The sequence below is a fragment of the Podarcis bocagei genome (genome assembly GCF_964188305.1).
Source record: "Podarcis bocagei genome assembly, chromosome: 1".
NCBI lineage: Eukaryota > Metazoa > Chordata > Lepidosauria > Squamata > Lacertidae > Podarcis > Podarcis bocagei.
Genome location: NC_138125.1, coordinates 77,847,944 through 77,869,736, shown reverse-complemented (window position 1 = coordinate 77,869,736; position 21,793 = coordinate 77,847,944). Strand labels below are relative to the sequence as shown.

At 43.8% G+C, this 21,793-nt stretch overlaps 1 protein-coding gene across 3 annotated transcripts in view; it reads right to left on the bottom strand.

Moving 5' to 3' along the window:
- Nucleotides 1-14,916: 14,916 nt before the first annotated feature.
- Nucleotides 14,917-21,793, bottom strand: part of MOB2 (MOB kinase activator 2) — a 104,887-nt gene continuing 98,010 nt past the window's right edge. For all 3 annotated transcript variants that reach the window (XM_081205692.1, XM_081205691.1, XM_081205690.1), the window contains exons 4-5: nucleotides 17,208-17,332; nucleotides 14,917-16,239 (exon numbers count right to left, since the gene is read on the bottom strand). In XM_081205692.1, coding sequence (XP_081061818.1) covers nucleotides 15,908-16,239; nucleotides 17,208-17,332 — 457 coding nt within the window. In that variant the 3' untranslated portion in view covers nucleotides 14,917-15,907. The remainder of the gene's footprint in view (nucleotides 16,240-17,207; nucleotides 17,333-21,793) is intronic.

The window sequence follows — 21,793 nt, the reverse complement described above, 5'->3', positions numbered from 1 at the left end:
TAATGTTCTATGCTTTGCCTGTAAAGGCATTTTGTGGCCACCAGAGGACACTGATATTTTCATTCAGCTGTGTGTTTTACTATAGCTGCTACTGTAGTACTCCTACCATTATAATATAATGTTTATTTATACCCTTTTTCTCTGACGGCTTGCAGATAAAAACAAGAACTGCTAAAAACTTAGAAAAACCGATCATTGAAATACATTTAAACATTGATACAATTAAAATTATATACACACACAATCTATTTACCAACAATTACAATAAAAACAGCATGGCACCAGCCCTTTTATTAAAAGCAGTCAATTCCCAAAGGCCTGTTGCAACTTTTGGGTGCCAGGGCAGAAGATTGAAGAAGCTATGGTTTGTGCTGCTGTTAGAATTGCTGCAGTCTAATTCCTGATTTTTTAAAAAAGGAACTTGTCACCTCCCGGTGCACCCTATCATAGAATCGGAATCGTAGAGTTAGAAGGGGCCCACAGGGGGCATCTAGTCTACCCTCTGCAACGCAGGAAGATGTATGTGACCCATATGGGGATCGAACCTTTGACCTTGGCATTATAAGCACCACCCTATAGCCAACCAAGGTAACTGCCCTATTCTGTTTTGCATTTCATCCCCCAAGCCTACAGGAGCATTACACCAGTTCGGCATGTCCTCCATGGGAAATTGTTTACATATTTGCAGCTGCTGCTGCTGCTGGAACCATGCATATCAAGTAAATAAATAAAAATACTTAACTGACCAATAGCTCTGTTCTGCCCCCAACATAAATCCTGCCTATACCCTGGCCTGGAACACCTGGCATATAGAAGCAGCTTTGGCAGTTACTCCATTACCCTTGTAATGTATGGTGGGCCACCTTGGGAGCAACAGACTGAGCAAATGGAGGAAAGTAAATGAGGCTGCTTTGCCATTCTGACAGGCATATGAGCTCTTGTTGGCACAGAAAAGGTCATGTGAAGTAGGAATGGGTCAAGTGGTTATCCTGTTGCCTGCTCAACCTGCACCTCCCGGCCACCCATATCTGCACTGTAAAATAGGCATAAATGCTCTAGCGAGCAAGCCATGTTATGAGAAAAGGCTAACACAGTTGTGTAAGTATTTGTACCCCAGTAAAAAAATAAATATTCTTGATCCCACACAGACTCTTCCAAAAGGGAAAAGGGTCTTACTATTGCTAGTTGAGGGTGATGTCTAATGGAGTTTAGCAGGAGTGCCAGCTTGGCCCTGTGACTGTGGGTGCCCAGGGCTGTGGGTGCCATGCAGTGTGCATGACCATGGCACCAAAATATCTGGGTACCTGACCCCTTCATGGGAAATTTTGTGGGTGCTCGGGCACCTAGGGCCCCAGGGAGTGAGCACCTATGGCGTTTAGGAGAATCAGTTAGCTGAGAGGAATCTGTGATCCGTAAGTGGATATATGAATATTTCCCCAAGGTTGAGATGGCTTAATGCATGTTAATTACCTCTTAATGCACCCTGTCAACCTTAAGTTTCTGTCCCTCCATGCATCTTTCCAGTGCATGTGGTGATGTGATTCTGATCTGTTTGTAGGTATAGGTATAGGTATTGACTGGTGTTCCTTTAATTGTGCATGGCATAATGAAAAGGTCAGAGGGTGAGAATAAATAACTTTACTGCATGGGTCCTAGCAGGAGTAGTCTTGTAGTACTTTCCACAAATTGAAAAGCAACAGAGCTGTGTGGCAAAGTGAAATCTAGGTGTGTGTGATGAAGGGTCAGCTCAATTGTTCCTGCTGAGTAATTGCAAAGGAGGAAATGTTACCCATCTAAATGACATGCTAACTGCCCAAGCAAGGGTGAGGAACCTGTGGCCTGGAGCTAAGCAGAGCCATCAGGAATCTTCCCAGGCCATACTCGGAGGCCTGGCTTCACACCCTCCTTGAGTGTTTACCTGGTTGGAATGTGTCCTTGAACTCTGACCCTGTATCTTACATGTCCACATAGAGGGGTGGAAACTAACCTTCTGTACAAAGGTAAGATTTGCATTCATTGCAGCCCCAGCTACTGCAGGCAGGTGTCCCACCCCTGTTAGATTCATGAGCCACCTGCCCAGGAGGAATCGCCTGCAAAGCACCAGGAAGAACCTTCATCTCTCCTCCAAAAGTGTGCCAGAGATTATCCACACCTGCTTAGTTAAGCTGGCACAAGCCCCTCAAGGGACTGTTGGATCTGCTGAGGGAGAGGGAAGTGGCAAGTGGCCCACAAGCCACATTAGAGAAAAGGATAATTGCTTTGGCGATAACTTATTTTTTAAAAAAAAAAACACACACATCCAAAAGGCTACATTCTTAAAAGGAATTCTGCTGGAAAGAGCCTTGGGGTTGCCAAAATTGGAATCCTGCCCCCCCCCCCCGGTACCTAACAGCTGTTTGACTTGCACTAATTATAGCTGTTCCTTCATGACAGGAAACAACTTCTCTAGACAGGTGTGGATTTTCCAACCTGCTTCTCCCCTTTTCCACCCCCACCCCACCAATCTTGTTATAATCCTTAGTCCCTTGTGTGCTGGGCAGGGTATGGCATGTTCAGCTCATTATAACAGGTGGGGGAGCCATTATAACAGGCCAGTGGCGTAGCGTGGGTTGTCAGCACCCGGGGCAAGGCAAGTAATTTGCACCCCCTAACCCGTGGATTTGCGCCCCCTAACCCCCAGATGTTGCGCCCGGTGCGGCCGGCCCCCCCTGCACCCCCCACGCTACGCCATAACAGGCTGAGCCTGATTGCCTCATCTACTTATTCAGCAGAAGATCTAAAGGTAAAGGGAATATCTCTTTTTTAAGTTCCAACTCCACTGAGGGAGATAAGTACAGTCGTACCATGGTTGTCGAATGGAATCCGTTCCGGAAGTCCGTTCAACTTCTGAAAATGTTCGACAACCAAGGCATGGCTTCCAATTGGCTGCAGGAGCTTCCTGCATGCAATCAGAAGCCGCAGAAGCCCAATCAGACTTTCAGGTTCCAAAGAATGTTCGTGAACCAAAACACTCACTTCCGGGGTTGCGGCGTTTGGGAGCCAAAACGTTCAAGTCAAAAGGCGTTCGGCAACCAAGGTACGACTGTAATATTTTCCATTCTGCTAATAATGTCGTAGTCTTCTTTTTAAACCTTTCAAGGCACTGTATAATATTTTTAAAATGCAGAACTGCACCCCACTCACCCCCAACTGTGCTGACAGGCTACAAATATAATTTTTTTAAAAAAGGATAGCAAGCAAAGTGCAAAATGGTGGGATGAAGACAATGGAGGGAGAGGGATACTGTTCAGATTCCCCAGTCATTTGGAAAACCCATGTAGAAATGGAAATGTCTTGAGGCACTAGTTAAAGGGCATGGGAGACTGTGCTGTACAAATATTGGGGTGGAATGATTCCCATTTGCTCTAGCGATTGTTATTGGAAGGTTCTAGAAGGAATAAGCAGGTGGGGAAATGAAAGACAAATGAAAAGCAGCAGCAACTTAGTGCAAATTAAAAAATTAATTTGGGGGAGATATAATTTAGAGGAAAAATAATCTTCCTTTTAAGACTCCACAGCAGAAGAGTAAAAAGTCACCTGGCAAGAGATTAGGAGCAATAAGTTGAAATAATGATTCCAAAGATGACTCACCCTTGCATCATGGTCCCAGTACGGGTCTTAGTGGGGCAAGAATAAATTCCTTTGGCTGCAATCCTATGCACACAAAGCTCCATTGAACTCAGTGGGACTTGCCTCTGAACAGATAAGCCTAGGATTGCTCTGTTACAATCTTTGTGTTTTTGTAAAGGCTAGGTCATCACTGCACCAGAGAAGAAAAAGGAGCAATCTATGGCTACTTTGCAACGTAGTACAGAGATTCCAGCTAAGGATTGTACTGGCAGTACAACCAATTCACCATATTTACTCCAAAGTATATTAAAAAGTTGGGACGCAGGTGGCGCTGTGGGTTAAACGACAGAGCCTAGGACTTGCCGATCAGAAGGCCAGCAGTTCGAATCCCTGCAATGAGGTGAGCTCCCATTGCTGGGTCCCTGCTCCTGCCAACCTAGCAGTTCAAAAGCATGTTAAGTGCAAGTAGATAAATAGGTACAACTCTGGCGGGAAGGTAAACGGCTTTTCCGTGTGCTGCTCTGGTTCGCCAGAAGCGGCTTAGTCATGCTGGCCACATGACCCAGAAGCTGTACGCTGGCTCCCTCGGCCAATAAAGCGAGATGAGTGCCGCAACCCCAGAGTCGGTCACGACTGGGCCTAATGGTCAGGCGTCCCTTTACCCTTTTATATTAAAAAGTTGGTGTCAACTTTTCCATCTTTGTATGAGTGTGTAAACACTGCCCAGTGAATTACAAATGCCTTGGCAGAAGGGCTATATTTAAATTAGATAGACTGATATAGTTATCTTACCTTCTCCCCTAATGTTTCCATGCCTTTAGTATACCAGTGCATATACAGTGGTACCTCGGGTTACATGCGCTTCAGGTTACACACTCCTCTAACCCAGAAATAGTACCTCAGGTTAAGAACTTTGCTTCAGGATGAGAACAGAAATCGCACGGCAGCGGCAGTGGGAGGCCCCATTAGCTAAAGTGGTGCTTCAGGTTAAGAACGGACATCCGGAACGAATTAAGTACGTAACCAGAGGTACCACTGTACAAAGATAAATATCTGCACTCTCTGAGAGGGGTGTGTGTGTGTGTTTGAATACAGTAAGCTCTTACCTTACACAGGGGTTCAGTTCCAAGGGTTACATGTGTATGTGAAAATCTTGTATAGTTAACCCTTAGAGCCACTCCACTCTAAAGTTTTTGCTTCATCAGCCACTTGCGAGATTTTGTATATTAAGCTGTGTATAAATTGATTGGAGAAATGGTTGAAAGATAGAGCAGGAACATCAACAGCAGCCTCTTGGGCTGTAGTCCTCTGTACACCTACCCAAAAATAAGCTACCTTGAGCTTGGAGGACTTACTTCTGAGTAGATACTTATAAGATTGTATTGATGGATACTGGAAGTGATCCTATCAGCCCCCAGGAGCAGAACTTGTATTGAAACTGCCCTAACAGCACAATAAGCTGTGGTGATGCTAGCAATTCAGCATCCCCCACCCCCACCCCTCTCTCTCTCTCTCTCTCTCTCTCTCTCTCTCTCTCTCTCTCTCACACACACACACACACACACACACACACACACACGGCATGGTGGTGAGCACTTATAATTTAGAAGAGATCTGAAGGCAGCCCTGCATAGGGAAGTTTTTAATGTTTGATGTTTTAGTATGCTTTTATATTTGTTGGAAGCTGCCCAGAGTGGCTGGGGAAACCCAGTCAGATGGGTGGGGTGCAAATAATGTTTATTATCATCAACAGGAATTCAGAAGCATACTGCTCTAAAAGGGTAGTAGTTGCACTTTTGCCATTTATGATTTATAGCCGCTGTTACAGTCCTTCCTCTATAACATGCATGTTGCAGCTATCTATCTATCTATCTATCTATATCTATCTATCTATCTATCTATCTATCTATCTATCATCTATCTATCTATCTATCTATCTATCTATCATCTATCTATCTATTTATTTGGGAAGGGGTTAAGAAAAGTGGGTTTTCCTTAAAGCCAAGCAAGACAGTAAAAATAATCAATGTTATTTCTACTTTTGGTTGCATCCCTTAATTTTTTTTTCACATGGAAATTTGTTATCTTTGGCATTTGTGGGTTTTTAAAAAATTGTTTTTATTAAAGATTTTCTGGGATTAGAAAAATACAAACATCGTCTCTATTTTCAGATGATAAAGGCCTTTCTACATATCAGGTTTATTCAATGTGAGACTTTACTGTTGTATACAGTATAAGGTTGGGGGAAGAAGAGAGGTGGGGAGAGCAGGCAGGGAAGAGGGGGGAGGGTAGTAAACTTTCATTTGTTTGCCTCATAATAATAATAATATAATCATAATAATAAATTTATTATTTATACCCCCCCAATCTGGCTGGGTTTCCCCAGCCACTCTGGGCAGCTTCCAAAAAAAATAAAATAAAATACAACACAACATCAAACATTAAAAACTCCCCTAAGCTTCCCTAGTGTGTATGTAATGTTTTTGTGTCTGGGTCACCTGGGTAGGTTCTCTTTCTATTCATGGCATTTGTAGTTATGAAGGCTAAAATAAAACCCCAGTGACATAGCTTAAGCCAGAGCAGGTCCACTAAATGTGAAAAGTTCAAGGGAAGCAGACTTAAAGTACCATATTTTTCGCTCTATAGCACGCACCCAACCATAACACGCACGTAGTTTTTAGAGGAGGAAAATCTGTAGGCATGCCACCCGTAGGCATTCCCTCCATAACACGCACAGACATTTCCCCTTACTTTTTAGGAGGAAAAAAGTGAGTGTTATGGTGCAAAAAATACGGTAGTTGCTTTCTTGAGACAGTTCCTTGGTCCATCTAGCCAAGGCGGAGCCTCTTGGGCTGCTGGTGGCTCTCTTAAGGTCTTTAGAAGCCCTGGTACCTGCTCCTTTGAACTGAGTCTGGGGTGTGATCTAAAGCCCCTACATGATGCAGCAAACTTCTGAAACTAAGCAGGGTTGGGTGTGGTCAGTTCCAGGAGGGGGACCTATAAGTCTCAGTGGCTTTTAGTCACGATGGCTTCATAAGACCTTCCTTGGAGGCAAACATGCCTTTGATTGCCAGCTGCTGTTGCGTTTAAGCTCTGCTTGGAACTTCCAGGGGAAATTGGGCAAGCCACAGTGGGAGGAAGGATGCTGCAGTAGTTGGACCATTGCATTTACTACCCCACGCTTCATACATGAGCCTAGAGAGGGTTACAGTTGCCAGTAATATGCATAACAAACAATAAAAGGCATTTAAAATAAGAGCAAATCCCGAAAGTTATAAAATAAAAACAAGATAAATAAGCAGTACAATTAGAGACCATAAACCTGTCAAAGGCCTGGGTAAATAAAGTAAGTTTTTATTTGAAACTGAAGACGTAGAGGAGTTGGCATCAGATTGGTTTTAGAACGTGTTTTAATTAATTGACTTTGATTTTATGTATACTGTGCTATTTTTACTTGTTGTTGGCCGCTCTGAGCCTCGCTTTGGCCGGGGAGGGCAGGATACAAATAAAATTTATTATTATTATTATTATTATTATTATTATTATTATTATTATTATTATTATTATTGAAAGGAGGGCATTCCAGATTCAGGGTGCCTGTACTCTGAGGCTTGTGAAATTTGCCCGGGAAGCCCATGAATGCCGTCTTAAATTCCACCACAGAAGAAAGGCAGGATTATCAGAGTAATTATATAAAATACATAATTGAAAATGCTACAGCTTGAATATGGGCACTTCTGGATGGATATCATTTGCTACCAACTGAGCTGCCTGCTCCTCCATATTTCCCATGCAGAATATGTACTGTGGGAGTTATTTTTAGTGCCACAGAATCATAGAATTGTGGAGTTGAGAGGGACCATGAAGGTCCTCTATTCCAATGCCGTTCCTGCAATGCAGGAATTTTTTTTCCTAAAGTGTGGCTTGAACCCACAATCCTGAGATGAAGAATCTCATGCTCTACTGACTGAGCTGTCCCACAAGTAAGTTTCCACTGGGCAGGCTTCTACCAAGAAAGGTAGGCAGACTTGAAAGGGCTTGAGAAGTGGGACTTTCTGTTCAGGTGTCTCAGAGTAACTTGGGCCATTGTGAGATGGTTGCCTATTGCTTCTCAGTCTCCTCTTCTCCTGACTAAACAGTACAGTGGTACCTCGGGTTAAGTACTTAATTTGTTCCGGTGGTCTGTTCTTAACCTGAAACTGTTCTTAACCTGAGATACCACTTTAGCTAATGGGGCCTCCCACTGCCGCCACGCGATTTCTGTTCTCATCCTGAAGCAAAGTTCTTAACCCAAGGTACTATTTCTGGGTTAGCAGAGTCTGTAACCTGAGGGGTATGTAACCTGAAGCTTTTGAAACCCGATGTACCACTGTACAGGTGTCTTACAGCTTAAGAGAATGAACACCATGGGCCCTACTACACCCCACTCTTTTGAAACCTTAAGCTTAACATGTATGTAACCTTGCTTCTGTCCAGGACCCAGAATTTTAATGCAAGGCAAGTAGCCAGAGAGTTTTATTCCTGCCTAGACGTATACAGAGGAACTGAAGGGTCCTGTACTAAATCTATGACTACACTGAGGAAGCCCTGCTAACAGAACTGACCAGGGAGATAGAAGCACAGCCTCAAATCCTGGGCAGAGCCACACCATGTGTTAAGGAATGCTGGGAACTGTAGTTTGTAGGTCTGTGAATGGGAGGTGACAGTTCCCATCATCCTTTGGGGGAAGACACATGTGTGAAATGTGTGTTAGTTGTGTTTTAAATGTATGATGTGGACCTGTCCCATCACAACTCTGATGTGATGTGAACTGCCTTGCCAGGGGCCAGAAGCTTTGTGGTGTCAAAGGGCAGAGATGGTGCATCTCTCCCCCACCCCCCTTTTTTACTTTTGCAGCTTCCTAAGAAGCATGTTTATGGGACACGGGTGGCGGTGTGGTCTAAACCTCAGAGCCTAGGGTTTGCCAATCAGAAGGTCAGCGGTTCGAATCCCCGCGACGGGGTGAGCTCCCGTTGTTCAGTCCCAGCTCCTGCCAACCTAGCAGTTCGAAAGCACGTCAAAGTGCAAGTAGATAAAGAGGTACCGCTCTGGTGGGAAGGTAAACGGCGTTTCCGAGCGCTGCTCTGGTTCACCAGAAGCAGCTTAGACATGCTGGCCACATGACCCGGAAAAACTGTCTATGGACAAATGCTGGCTCCCTTGGCCTATAGAGCGAGATGAGCACCGCAACCCCAGAGTCGTCCGCGACTGGACCTAATGATCAGGGGTACCTTTACCTTTAAGAAGCATGTTTAAAATGTATGAAAGTAAGGTGTGGTGGGAAAGAGTATCAAACAAAAGCTGAGGAAACCCAGGTTCAAGTCTTCACAGCTAGTCACCATTTCTCAGCCTAGCCTCCCTCACAGGGTTGTGAGGACAAGATGAGGAGGGGAAGGAAAACAACTACACAGCACTGTGAACTGCTTGGAGGAGGAGTGTGGGAAGTTTCTTTTTTAAGTGGGACCAGAAAAGAGAAGGGAATGTTGGCAATTAGATGCTTTCCTCCTGCCTTACTATTTCATTAGCTATCCCAAGAGCAGCTAGCCCCAAATAAAGCCTTTATTTACATTAAAAGCAGAAAGTTAGGCTCCTTGTGGAGTAAGAGACAAGATTATCTACTAATTCACAACAGCTACCGCTGGGTCTGAAATGTCAGACCATTCATGCAGAACCATCTGCTTGTGTATTTAATGTGTTCTGCAAACTTGACTTTCCTTTTTTCTGCGGCTTGTGTAGTCTCAACTCCTTAACAGCTGGAGATCAGGAATTTTGTTGAACTTGCTTGCAATAGGATACGCTTGTGAAATATGCATTAGCGTCAATATTGCTTACATTTTTTAACATTCTAGTATTTGACAGACTCGTAACGTGAAGGCACTCTCGGTCCTGTGGGCCTGCTCTCTCGGAAGATGGACGGTTTGCTCTAGTGACACAAGACTGTCCATAAATGTCATCATGCAGGGGAGTCTGAGGGGTGGGCAGGAGGAGGATCCAGGGGAAGACGGGATTCTGTGCCACCCATGAGGTAGGAGCCGGGCGTGGAGGAAGAGTCCAGGTGGTCAGAGATGGAAGGAGAGGCGGCCTGGGGTGCAGAGGTAGAAGAAAATGACCTTTCCCTGCTGTCTCCAAGGACAATGAGGGGCTGATAGCGACAGAAAAAGATGGAGCTGTGCCGTTGCTGGTTGCGTATGCATGCCACATCAGATGAGGTTTAAGTGACTTGAAAGGGGTGTGAATGCGCTGTTGCTCCAACTATCTGGGTTGGAGCACATGTCTGAATAAGTAGGTGCCTAGCAGGAGTAGTAGTGCTTTCCCCAGGGGGTACTCAAGGGTACGCAGTGCCGGCGCCTCTTTTTGTTGTTAAAAAGTGTGACACTTACTGTATCAACTTCATGGTAAGTACAGGCACCTATTTTTCTAGGTGGGAAAGCACTGCATATATCCCTTGCGCCTTAAGAGCTGATGTAATTGAGTGCTTTGCCAATGGAAAACAAAACTTCCAATCACTTGTCCTCATTGGGGCTGGTGTGCTCAGGATACAATGACTGGAACACATTAAGCTGTTTTCCTGCCTATGTTATACCTTTAATAACTATAGGCTATAGGCCTGTGGCACCCTTAAACCCCCTTATTTCACCCGAAAGGTCCATGTTCTGCAGGTGGCAAATATACACTGTCAAGGTATGTCAGGTGTTCTTCAGCAGGGAATATCTAGAGATGGCCCTACCCTTAAGCAGTAAGGCAGAAATGGGGAGGCAAGGAGTTGTGGAAGGATGTTGGCGGACAGAGTTCTGTGTGCCATGTGTGGCTTGTCCTATGCCCCCGAATATTGACTGTTGCACTCAGATGCAATGGAGAATGCTTTCCTGTTGTCTAGCTGGTTTCTCTGTGTTGAATTGAGTAGTGTGTGGGTGTCCAACTTGTGCTTCACTTTGGGCAGAAAATATCCGAGGCTGGCCTTGGGCATATCTTAGTACCAAGGAAGATGCTTCCTGAGTAACTTCTTTGTAACCATAATCTGCATCTTGCTCTCCCTCCAAAAGTGCATTTTGGCTGCACAAGTACTCTATCAGGCAAATCAGAGTGGGAACTGGTGACTCCAAACAGGCTAGCAGTTGATCACCTGTGCAGAATAGGGATTTGAACCTGGCTTTCCCAGAGCCAAATATAAACCCAGACCTTATAACACCCTAGACTGGAATGCTTTTGTTCTTAAAAGGTGCACCTTGGAATCTGTGATGGCAAGAGATTGGGGGTTGTGTAACCTAGACTTTAGGAAAGCTGATTTCAAAGAGTTCTGAGAAAAGTTGGTCTGGATCCCATGACTAAAAATTTTGAAGGAGAAATGTGCTAAGTATGTGAGATTCTGAAAAGTAAAATACTGAACCACAAGCCATTCCTTTGATGGGAAGGGAAAACAGAAGGCATCTAAATAAGCCAGTGTGACGGCATTGAGAGCTCTCTGGTGAGTGGTGATGCTTTTATGCTGTTTTCAGTTTTCTTTGCAAAACCTGCTCAGTCCCTACCCCCTTTTGAACTTTATGAGGTAATCAAAATATTGTACAACAAAACAAGAAGTCAGCTGGCAAGTACATGGTTGGATGTGACACTGAAACATGAAGAGGTTCAATCTAAAGTCAGACAAGAAAAGACTATTGTTCTTGCAGGAACAGAGAGGTGGGTTTTTAGGGGAAATATACCTGACCCTTCCCCACAGCTGCCAGATTTGGCCTACCAGCACGAAGAATATTCGCTACCTGTTCTACATGTTTGGTAACTCCATATTTGACAACAGTTTTCCAGGTACAGATGTTAACACAAGTGGCCTATAATTTCCTGGATCCCCCTTTTTAAAAATGGTGTTACATTGGGCACTTTACAGTCCTCATGTATGGTGCCTGATCTTAGTGATAAGTTGCATGATTTTGTTATCGAACTCTTGGGTGGGTGCAATCTAGTTGAGGTGATTTGTCAAATGCAATTTGTCAAAGGCAATTGAGATGGTAAGGAAGCCAAGACCTCTGAGGTACAATTGGAAGAACTGGGTAGCTTTAACTTGGAGAAAAATAAGAGGAGAGACAGTAGTGGCTTTCAAATATCGGAAGGGCTGTTAAGCAGAAGATGAACCAGACTTGCTCTATTTGCTCCAGCAGACAAGACCAGGACTAATGGGGTGAAGTAGATAATCTGCTGGAAACTTTGGCAGAAACTTCTTAACAATAATAAGGCAACACAGGCTGTTTTACAGTGGAGCAGACCCAGCCTCAGGGCAGTGGGCTCCCATTCACAAGAAGTATTTAAGCAGAGGCTTAAAAGAATCTCTCAGGGATTCTTTCATGCAGATCCTACACTTGTGTGGACTGCATGGCCACCACAGTGCCTTCCACAATGTGTGGTTCTCTTTGCAGCATGCAGGGGTAGGGGACCTCTTCCCTCCATCCAAGGATCATATTCCCTTAGGGTAGGTGGAGAAAGCCTCTGGCCCTCCAGAAGTTGCTGAAAAACAATTCTAATTTTCCCTGGCCATTCACCTTGCTTACTGAGGCTGATGGGTCTTGCAGTTTATCAACATCTGGAGAGCCAAAGACCTGAATGGGGATAGTTGCACAATTTTTCATTTCTCTTCCTTTCTCACCCCATGGGACAATTAGAATTAAAGTTTTCCTCCTATGGGTGAAGTCTTTTTTTCTAAGCCAAAATACCGCCTAGAGAGCAATTCTGGGGAGTGACAATTGGGGAGATTCCAACTGCATGAATGGGACCTTTTCCATCCAAGCCTAATTGTCACACTAGACAGGTGGTAGGGCAGGGGGGTCACAGCACAAAGAGGGGTAGGGTTAACATTATTTTCCCAGCTGCCTCCCATCACCACTACTACCCCATGTAGAAATTAGGCTTGTAGGGAAATATGCCATTTCCACAAATTGGATCTCACCCCCCCACCCCCGTAAGAAAAGTTGTTACAGGCGGTGGGGAGGCTATGGGCTGCATCTGGTCTGTGAGCTAGACAATTAAAAAGTCTGAATAATGTTTAGAATACAGTGCTAGGCCTCATTCAGTTATGAAGAAGTCTATGCTGTTTGTTTACAGGAAAGAGAAGCCCCCTCCACAATGTGGTGTAGGGAAATTTCTTCTATTTCAGCTGTATCTGCAATTGGCTGCTTTAGCCATTAGGTAGCGATAGAGTTCCACTTGCGAGTACAATGCACTGTTCCAATGGCAAAGAACAGTACAGTCTGTTCTGTCCAAACCTAGTTCCACAACTGACCTGTGTATGCCTGTTTCTCCCATCTTCATCTTCCAGCACCTATTAGGGCAATAGGTCTATTTTAAGTTTATTACTGCATCATCCTATAAAGAGTATAATCTCCAGGGGGTGGGGGCAGCTTTGCACACTTCATACATTACTTTTTATTTGGGTACGCTAGTAGCTTTAGACTGTTTTTAACACAGTGTTAAAATGTCTCTGCCAGTTAGTTTTAATGCATAAATTACTAAGGAAATGCCTTTAGGTTTCCCTCATTAAATCAGGCAATTAAAGAGGATTTCTCCCACGAACAACAACATGGATGCATTGCCTAAACAAGAATCTGTGAGCTTCTAGAAAACAGAGGACCTTGAAAGCAGTATAGCCCAGAGAGGCCACTTTCCCCAAACCATGGCCACCTGCCCCCTCCACATATGGGGCACTCAATCAGACAGCTGATCTGTACAGAAAACGATTCTGCCAGGTCTATGCATGCGATTTCACTGAGCTCAGGGCTGGCAAGCCTCTTGTGCTGCAGTTTCCAACTGGTTGTCAGGTGCCAGGGAAGTGCAGCACAAGGAATTTTGACAAGTGGGCAAAACAACCCACTTGTCAGTAATCTTAGGCCAGGTGATCTGTACCCAGCAACAGGAACAGTTAGGGCTGGTGCACTGGGCCAAAAAGATATCCCCCCTCCCCAGTGGCGTAGCGTGGAAGGTGCAGGGGGGGCCGGCCGCACCGGGTGCAACATCTGGGGGTTAGGGGGCGCAAATCCATGGGTTAGGGGGCGCAAATTACTTGCCTTGCCCCGGGTGCTGACAACCCACGCTACGCCACTGCCCCTCCCCATTTAAACAAACCAGGAGGTGGATTCATACGGTATGTCTATCAGTTAAGTTACATTACACTATTTTGCACCATTTTCTATTATATGCAGTGTCTGCATCCAAGTGTGTCTTCTTGAGGGAGGCTCTTCTTAATGGTCTTCTGTCATGTGGCTAAAGAGGCTTTTTGACCCATGGATGGTACTAAGTTTGCACTCTTCCCATTAACTGTGTTGAGAAAAATGCCTTATTAATGGCTCCTTTTTGTATTCTGCTTGCTCTTAGTCATTTCTTTTTTTAGCATTTTAAGGAAAGGCAGATAAATGTTTTAAATGTGTATTATCATGAAATATGAAGTATGGCAAAACAACCTCATGTACCAGATGGGAAAGAGTATAAACGTCTCCTTTTCCTCAAAGCAAGATCACTCTTCTAAAGTTGTTAATTTAGAAGGCTTGCGATGTAACAGAACTGTTAAAAATGGCAAAACAGCTACAAAGAGAAGCCTGGGTCCCTGAAGAGTCATCCTACTATATAATTTGTTGGTCAATCTTGTCCACTCCCAGAAAATTCTATTTAATTTTTTTTAACTATTCAAAGTATGTTCTTAGAGGAAGCATGTTGACTTCTTGAATGCAGCTCAGTATGTCCTAAAATTCTCACAGCCAGTGACCTTTGTGGCTAAGAGTGTCTTGTACCAGTTTTGTCTGCACTGTGTGGGGGCTGCCCCCTTTGGTCCAAAAGCACAAGATAGGCTGTACTTGGCCTGATAAATACCACCTGAGGCTCTTATATTCCAGCTCAATCACTGGGGTCATCTGGGGGAAGGCTGTTGCTTCTTACAGAGGCCTTACATTAATGTTGCCACTCCCATGCTGTGCATTCTTGCAGCAGAGATTTCCAGAGCTATTACACCAGTAGGCCTTGTAGCTGTTTAATTGATTTCCTGGTTAGCCGGTCATTTTAATAATTACCGGTATCTTGTTTTTAATAGTGTTGTGCTTAATGCCATACACCCTCCCTGATAGTTTATAAAGAAATAAATAATAGTAAATGCCAAATACTTACACAAAATAACTTTGTCTGGAAACTGCAAAGTACACACACCTTGGCTAACAACTTCCCACACTGTAAACAGATAATCTTTCAACACCCTGAAGCAAATAGGCTAATGATGTGACATTGCATATAGAACACTTATACCTGATAGAAGTTTTTTATTATTATTGGACAGATGAACTAAAATAAGCCAACAATATAATTATATGCCAACAGCCATCTCTCTAGCACAGGTGGTGATACACTGTATGCCCCTTTCCATCTGCCCCAGGCTTCCCCTGCTCAACCACTGCATTTAGGCTCAATTCCCCACTGTTTTAATTCTGATGTTTGTGTCTGGGAAGGAGAAGCCGGGGGTGGGGGGGGGCAGTTGGGCAGAGGAACTAGAAGCAATAAGCAAAACAGGTTTGTAGATTCTCTTTCGAGATTCCCATGCTGATGACACCAGGTAGACTGGTGAGCCACATCCATTAGTGGGAGTCTTATTGCTACTCTAGTTGAGGCAAAACTCTTCCCGGTACAAGCCAGCAAAGGGCTAGATGCAAAAAGCCTAAGGGGTGGGAAAGGAAATGGGCCGTTTTAAGGAGAAACAAGACAAATCTCAAGCCCTCCCCCACCCCCAAAACAAAATATCTGCATCTTAAGCCACTTTACAAGTAAAAGTCACTTCTTATAACATTTATAAAATGGCAGTACCACCATCCTAGAGAGAGAGACAGACAGAAGGGGCTTGCATTAAAGGACTCCCCCACCCCCACCCCACCAAGGGAGAGGGGATGTGGGCAGAACAAAAGAAGACAAAGCGGTAGCCCAACTCAAAAAAAAAAAAATGTGGTTCTTCTCTAAAAACAGCACTCATCATCCATCTGATAGGGGAGAAAAAGAAAGGAGGAGAAGGAAAAAAATAAAATAAAATAGAACTGGTGCAACTTCTCGCCAAGGATGATGCATTTAAACGAAAGCTCCATACGTCTACATGTCCTGTGGTGGCAGCATAATTGCTTAAACTGTCATGGCTGTGTATGTCTGTATATATATACACAATATGCACATATACATACACACAAAGAATATAGAGTGTTTTGTTTTTTTAAAAAAATGTTAGCATTAGTTTTGCTCCTGCTGAGACTCATCTCTCCTTCACATGGTTCTGTGCTTCTGCGCCGCTGCTGCTGCTGCCGTTGCCACCACTGCCGTTGCCACTCCCATTACTGCTGCTGCTCCCACTGGTGCTACAGAGGACCTCCGTGAGGTCGTCCATGATGGTGGTTTCTTTAGGGTCCACCAGGTTGAACTCCCTGATGAATAGGATGAAGTGTATGTAGAGTGTGTTCAAATGTCCATGCAGCTCCAGTGCCAACGTTTCCTTGAAGTGTGAGGAGTAGATGTGGGCTAGCACATGAAACAGGTACTTGCAGATCTTCTTCACTAGAGACTCAAAAGAGTTGGGGAATTCCTTGCCTGCCAGGAGAGAGAAAAAGAACCATTATAATGTTCAGTGGTGCATCAAAGCACTCTAGTAGTAAGGCAACATTTGCTTAACTCCCTGCACTGGAATTAGGCCTCTGCCCACTAGCAGGAAGCTTGAAAGGTTTTTTGGTGAAATTCAACATCAAGCTCTTCACAGGCATTTTAACATGCCAGAAGCAATGAACCCCCACCCAACATATTTTTTTCTTGGGATTCTTCCAACCCTCAATTGGGGGCAAGGGAGAGAAAGCCCTGTTCTACAAGCATATGTCCTTGCAACAGGGCTGTTTAGGTGAATCGCTGTCTTTGGGAGAGGCTAATGTTTCAGATCCCAAACCATCCTCACATTTAGCCAGAAAAGTGTTCCCATGTCATCCAGCTACTGGCCCAGAAAAAACAATTACCGTATTTTTTGCTCTATAAGACTCACTTTTTCCCTCCTAAAAAGTAAGGGGAAATGTGTGTGCGTCTTATGGAGTGCATGCAGGCTGCGCAGTTATCCCAGAAGCCAGAACAGCAAGGGGGATTGCTGCTTTCACTGTGCAGCGATCCCTCTTGCTGTTCGGGCTTCTGAGATTCCGAATCTTTTTTTTCTTGTTTTCCTCCTCCAAAAACTAGGTGCGTCTTGTGGTCTGGTGCGTCTTATAGAGCGAAAAATACGGTATGTGTATAGAAAGGAATAGCAGAGATATGGCATACGTTTAGAAGCTGGTTTCATTTGATTATTCACTGATCAAAGTAGTTTGAAGAAGCTGCATTTAATATACAGTTTCACATATTATTTATCACTTCTACAAACAATCAGTAATTATACGTAAGTAATGCTTGTTTTTTCAAAGCCATAAAACTCTGACTGGGTCTTTTTCTCTTTGTAAACCGCTTTGAGGGTTTTTTTTAATCACTAGGTGTATAATTTTTGTGAATTAAATGAATAAAATCTTTTCTGTGAAGCAACATACCATATTTTGTAGGAAAGACATCCTCATCTGTTACTAGCTTCTGCACTGAACTCATGACGAAGTCAACATATTGAGGAGCAGTACACTTGATTTTCTTTCCCCGCTCATCATACCAGTAGTATTGTCTGTGGAGAGAATTAACAGCAATGTATTATTATCTGTCCTAGAAGTTTAATTCCATGTAGACCAAAGCAAGCAGAGTCATAAATTGTCCTCCCTGGAGAGCTAGAAATTTCACATGAGGTCCTGTATTTTTGCTTACTGAACCCAAGAGCTGGTGTTTAATTGGTGATGTAACACCAGATGCTTAAACAAACAGACTCTCAGGTCAGCATTTTAATACTGCCTTTCCTTTTGCATCCTCAACAAAATAAACAAAAGTGTTTTAGAACATAAAATTTTTGATTATTGTTCAATGTAACAATTTGTGATTCTGGCATATTAAGAACACCATCTTCTGCAATTAGACATCAGCAAAAGCCTGGAAGCACAGATATTTTTACCAGTGCTTATAAAGATTTCATTTGCAGGTTTGCTGTTGGACCAAGCAGATAATGTTATTTAGAATTTTTACGGAGACCAACTGAAACAGAATGGTATTGCTCTTGCAAAATACGCAGCTCTTGCTTCTCCCAACATTTGCACAAATTCATCCTCCCAACATTTGCACAAATTCATCCTGCCTGCTGACCATTCTTGAAGTTGATCAGTTCTCTCTTATTTTGAGGACTACTCAATTGGCAATTCATTCTTTGCCACAGCCTAAGTCAATTGAGCTGTCATCAAAATAACATCTTCCATCCAAGTCAGTAGGTCCATGCGCTATTGAAATGCAGGCCAAAAGTATGCCAGTGATCTTGTGACAAAGTATGACAAGTGAATACAGAATTTCAAGCTTTCAGACTGATTTGCAACAGAATATTAGTGTGTGTAGAAAGACTATACATAATGCAAAGTTTAGAGTGTTAATAAAATCAGCTGTCAGGAGAGGGCACTATAGCAAGACAAACTTAACAACATACTTGTAACAGTTATTACACAGCTTCAAACCAGACTGATGTTACAATGCGTTCTTGCATTATGTGCCCACTTTTTTTTTTTTTTTTTAAAAATGCAAACAGCAGTCACTTGGGGAGAGGCTGGTAATTACTGTGATTGAAGCAAGCAAGGGAAACTGAACACTTTTCTCCTATGTGGAGTTCCTGATAGACTAGCTCTCGATGCTGAATGTTGGAAGATTCAGGAAAGGCAAAAGTGTCCCTTCATATAGCACATAAACTACAGAATTTGCTCGCAAAAGATGTAGTGGTGTCTACCAATTTGGGTGGCTTTAAGAAAGTATTAGACAAATGCACGGAGGATAAGTCTACAAACCAAAATGGCTGTTCTACTTCCACTGTTGGAAGTAGTATGCCACTGGGCAGCAGATGCTGGGATTCACAGGTTGAGCTCCACTTCCAGGCTTCTATTGGTATCTGGCTGGCCACTGTGAGAACACATTACTGGACTAGATGGGCATTCGGCCTGAGCCATGAAGCTGCAACGGCCCGATCAAAGTTGCACTTTGGAACAGCTATTCGCATTGAGAAGAAATCCTCCCAAAGGAAATGGCTGTTTCAAAGAAGTGAGTTTCATTTGGAGCACAAAAGTAGATGAGAGACTGCTGTTTGCATTTAAAAACAAATAGGTAACAGCAGTTGTAAGCAGTAGCTATAACTACAGTAATGCATAGTGAAGTAAGAATAGTAAATTACACACGGTTACCATAGAAATAATTCTGTCTATATCAATCCTGCTTTCCCTGCTATATATCTTATTGTGCATAAAGTAGGCTTTTACCTCTCTTGGTTGTCTGCAGCTATGCATATGACTAAGCTTCCTTCAAGCTACCACTCAAACCTGCCATCTACAGTCATACCTCAGGAAAAATGTGCTTCAAGTTAAGTATTTTCGGGTTGCGCTCAGTGGCGACCCGGAAGTAACGGAGCGCGTTGCTTCCAGGTTTTGCCGCGCACTCAGACGGTCAAAATGACGTCACACTCATGCGCAGAAGCAGTAAAACGCGACCCGCGCAGACGCGGGTTGCGTTCGCTTCAGGATGCGAACGGGGCTCCAGAACAGATCCCGTTCGCATCCCGAGGTACTGCTGTATGTTTCACTAGATTATACTGGAAGAATACACTCCTGATTCTAAATCTACAAGTGGGTTTTTAATCTCTTTTAGAGATTTAAGGAGCAGAGTTCAGAAGCTGCAGGGTTCTTATTACCACCAGCAGTAAGTGTTTTGAGTTTTAAATTTACTCCAGCCTTTAACCATCATCTAAATAATCCTTGGATTTAGACACTCAGATGCTGACTGTTACAACCACCAAATGCGTTTTACATATAGCAATGGGGAACCTTCTAAAGGTTTTTATACTGAAGCAGCACCAGCTATCAGTATTCATTGTCATGTTATCCTTTTTAAAGACTTTATTCTATACTGGGACATTTATAAACAGTGAGTGGGACAATACGTAAGATGAAAATCATAGCAATTTTTAAAAAAAACAAAACAGTAACATTCCTTCCTTGTAGATCAAACTGGCATCAAACTAAAACAATTCAGCAAACAAATCAATTCAGCTGGGAGGCCTGAGGAAAAAGAATGATTTTCAAGAGGCATCTAAAACACATTATAATAGGAGCCTGTCTAACTGCCATGGGGACCATCTTCCATTATGCTGGTGCAACCACACTGAAGACCCTGCTGCTGGTAACTACATACAGAATGTGTAGCACTGCGAGCACAGCCTCATCAGCTGAGTGCAGGAAGGAGGAGGGAATCAAGAGGGTCAGGCAGGAGCTAGGTGTTAAGGGTTTAAACAAAAATATAATTTTATATTGGTTCTTCAGGCAACAGATTTGCAATTGTTGATTACAAGGCCAAACAATATAAAAGAAAAAAGAATAATTTTATTCTTACTGGGAAATATTTTTAAAATCCTGTCCTTCAACCTAAATGAAGAATGTCTCCAAATTCAGGCTGCTTGGGAGAGCAAGGACTGCCAGCACCAGTGAGTCATTGAGGAAGCCATAAAACAAGACTGGGCTGTGTTTTTCAAAAGGGCAAGGTTTCCTTCCCAACTTCAAGAATATGTGCTTCTTGCATAACCATTGCATCCTTGCCCGCAGAGCAGCTTGCTATCTATCATTCCCCAGTCGAGTAACTTTCAAGAAAGTCTTAAAGACGACAGTTTCAATAGTCACACTATCGCCTCACTGCAAAGTATATTTTCTCATTAAACCAAGACAGATTGAGCATATGTGACCCCACCACTGATGCTGTGTGCTAGAGAAACCAACCTGGCCTAACAGGGTCAGAAGTACTGAACTAAGAGGAAAGTCAGTCCCATGTCATTTTTAGGTCAATCTCAAGAAAACAGAATTGAATTGAAGTAGCTACAAAAGCAACAGAAGAGTGCTTTGAGAACAGAGCTCATGTACACTGGGCATGAATATAAAGGGCAAAATAGCTCTCTATTGTAACAGGTCAGCAGGTGCCATTTCTGGCTATGCCTATCCCTTTCCATAGCTGTCAAATCCTGGTGCGCTTGAGCCTCAGTCTGCTAACCTCTAGGAGAGGTTCCTGATCTCAGCCGTCACATTTTAAAGAGAGAAAGCTGTACTTCCCAGAGTATCAAGAGCACAATCCTTTCCCAGGGGCAGCTCACTTTCTAGAGAAGCAACAGTGGGCCATTCTCTTCTGGCTGGTCTGGTCTGTGGCATGATTCCCCTGGGTCTTGCTGAACTCTCTCTCTAGTCAGCCACCTCCATCTCTGCTTGAGAATGGGAAACCAATTTCAGCAGAACAAACTGGACTGATACCTGTATTTTAAAAAACTGACTAATGCTAATGATGCCTGCATCTGAAAAAGGAGTTGTCTAGAGCAAAGCAGAACTGAATACTTTGCTGGTCAAATGCTTACCGTATTTTTCGCTCTGTAAGACGCACTTTCCCCCTCCTAAAAAGTAAGGGGAACTGTGTGTGCATCTTATGAAGCGAATGCAGGCTGCGCAGCTTTCGCTGAAGCCAGGAGAGCAAGAGGGATCGCTGTGCACCGATCCCTCTTGCTCTCCTGGCTTTGCTTTGCTGGAGAGGCGCTGCACAGCTTTCCCTCTTTGTGCAGCGCCCCTTCAACGGAGCGGGAGGAGAAATGGAAGGGGCTCCGCTTCTCCTGCCGCTTCGCTGAAGGGGCACTGTGCACAGAGGGAGAGCTGCGCAGCGCCCCTTCAGCGAAGCTCCTTCCGTTTCTCCTCCCGCTTTTCTGGAGAGGCGCTGAGCAGAGAGGGAGAGGTTTTTTCCCCCTTGTTCTCCTATAAACCTAGGTGCGTCTTATGGTCGGGTGCGTCTTATAGAGCCAAAAATGTGGTGTTTTACAGCATGAACATTACTTTGAACACAGCAGTCTTCAGAAGCAAATACATAAGGACTTCACTGTACTCACTTGATCTGCAAAGTCCAAGCTTAAACTTGTTTGTCTTTACACAGCATGACTTTGCAACAGTCGCATAGTGGAGAGATTTTCTAGACAAAAACTGTCTTA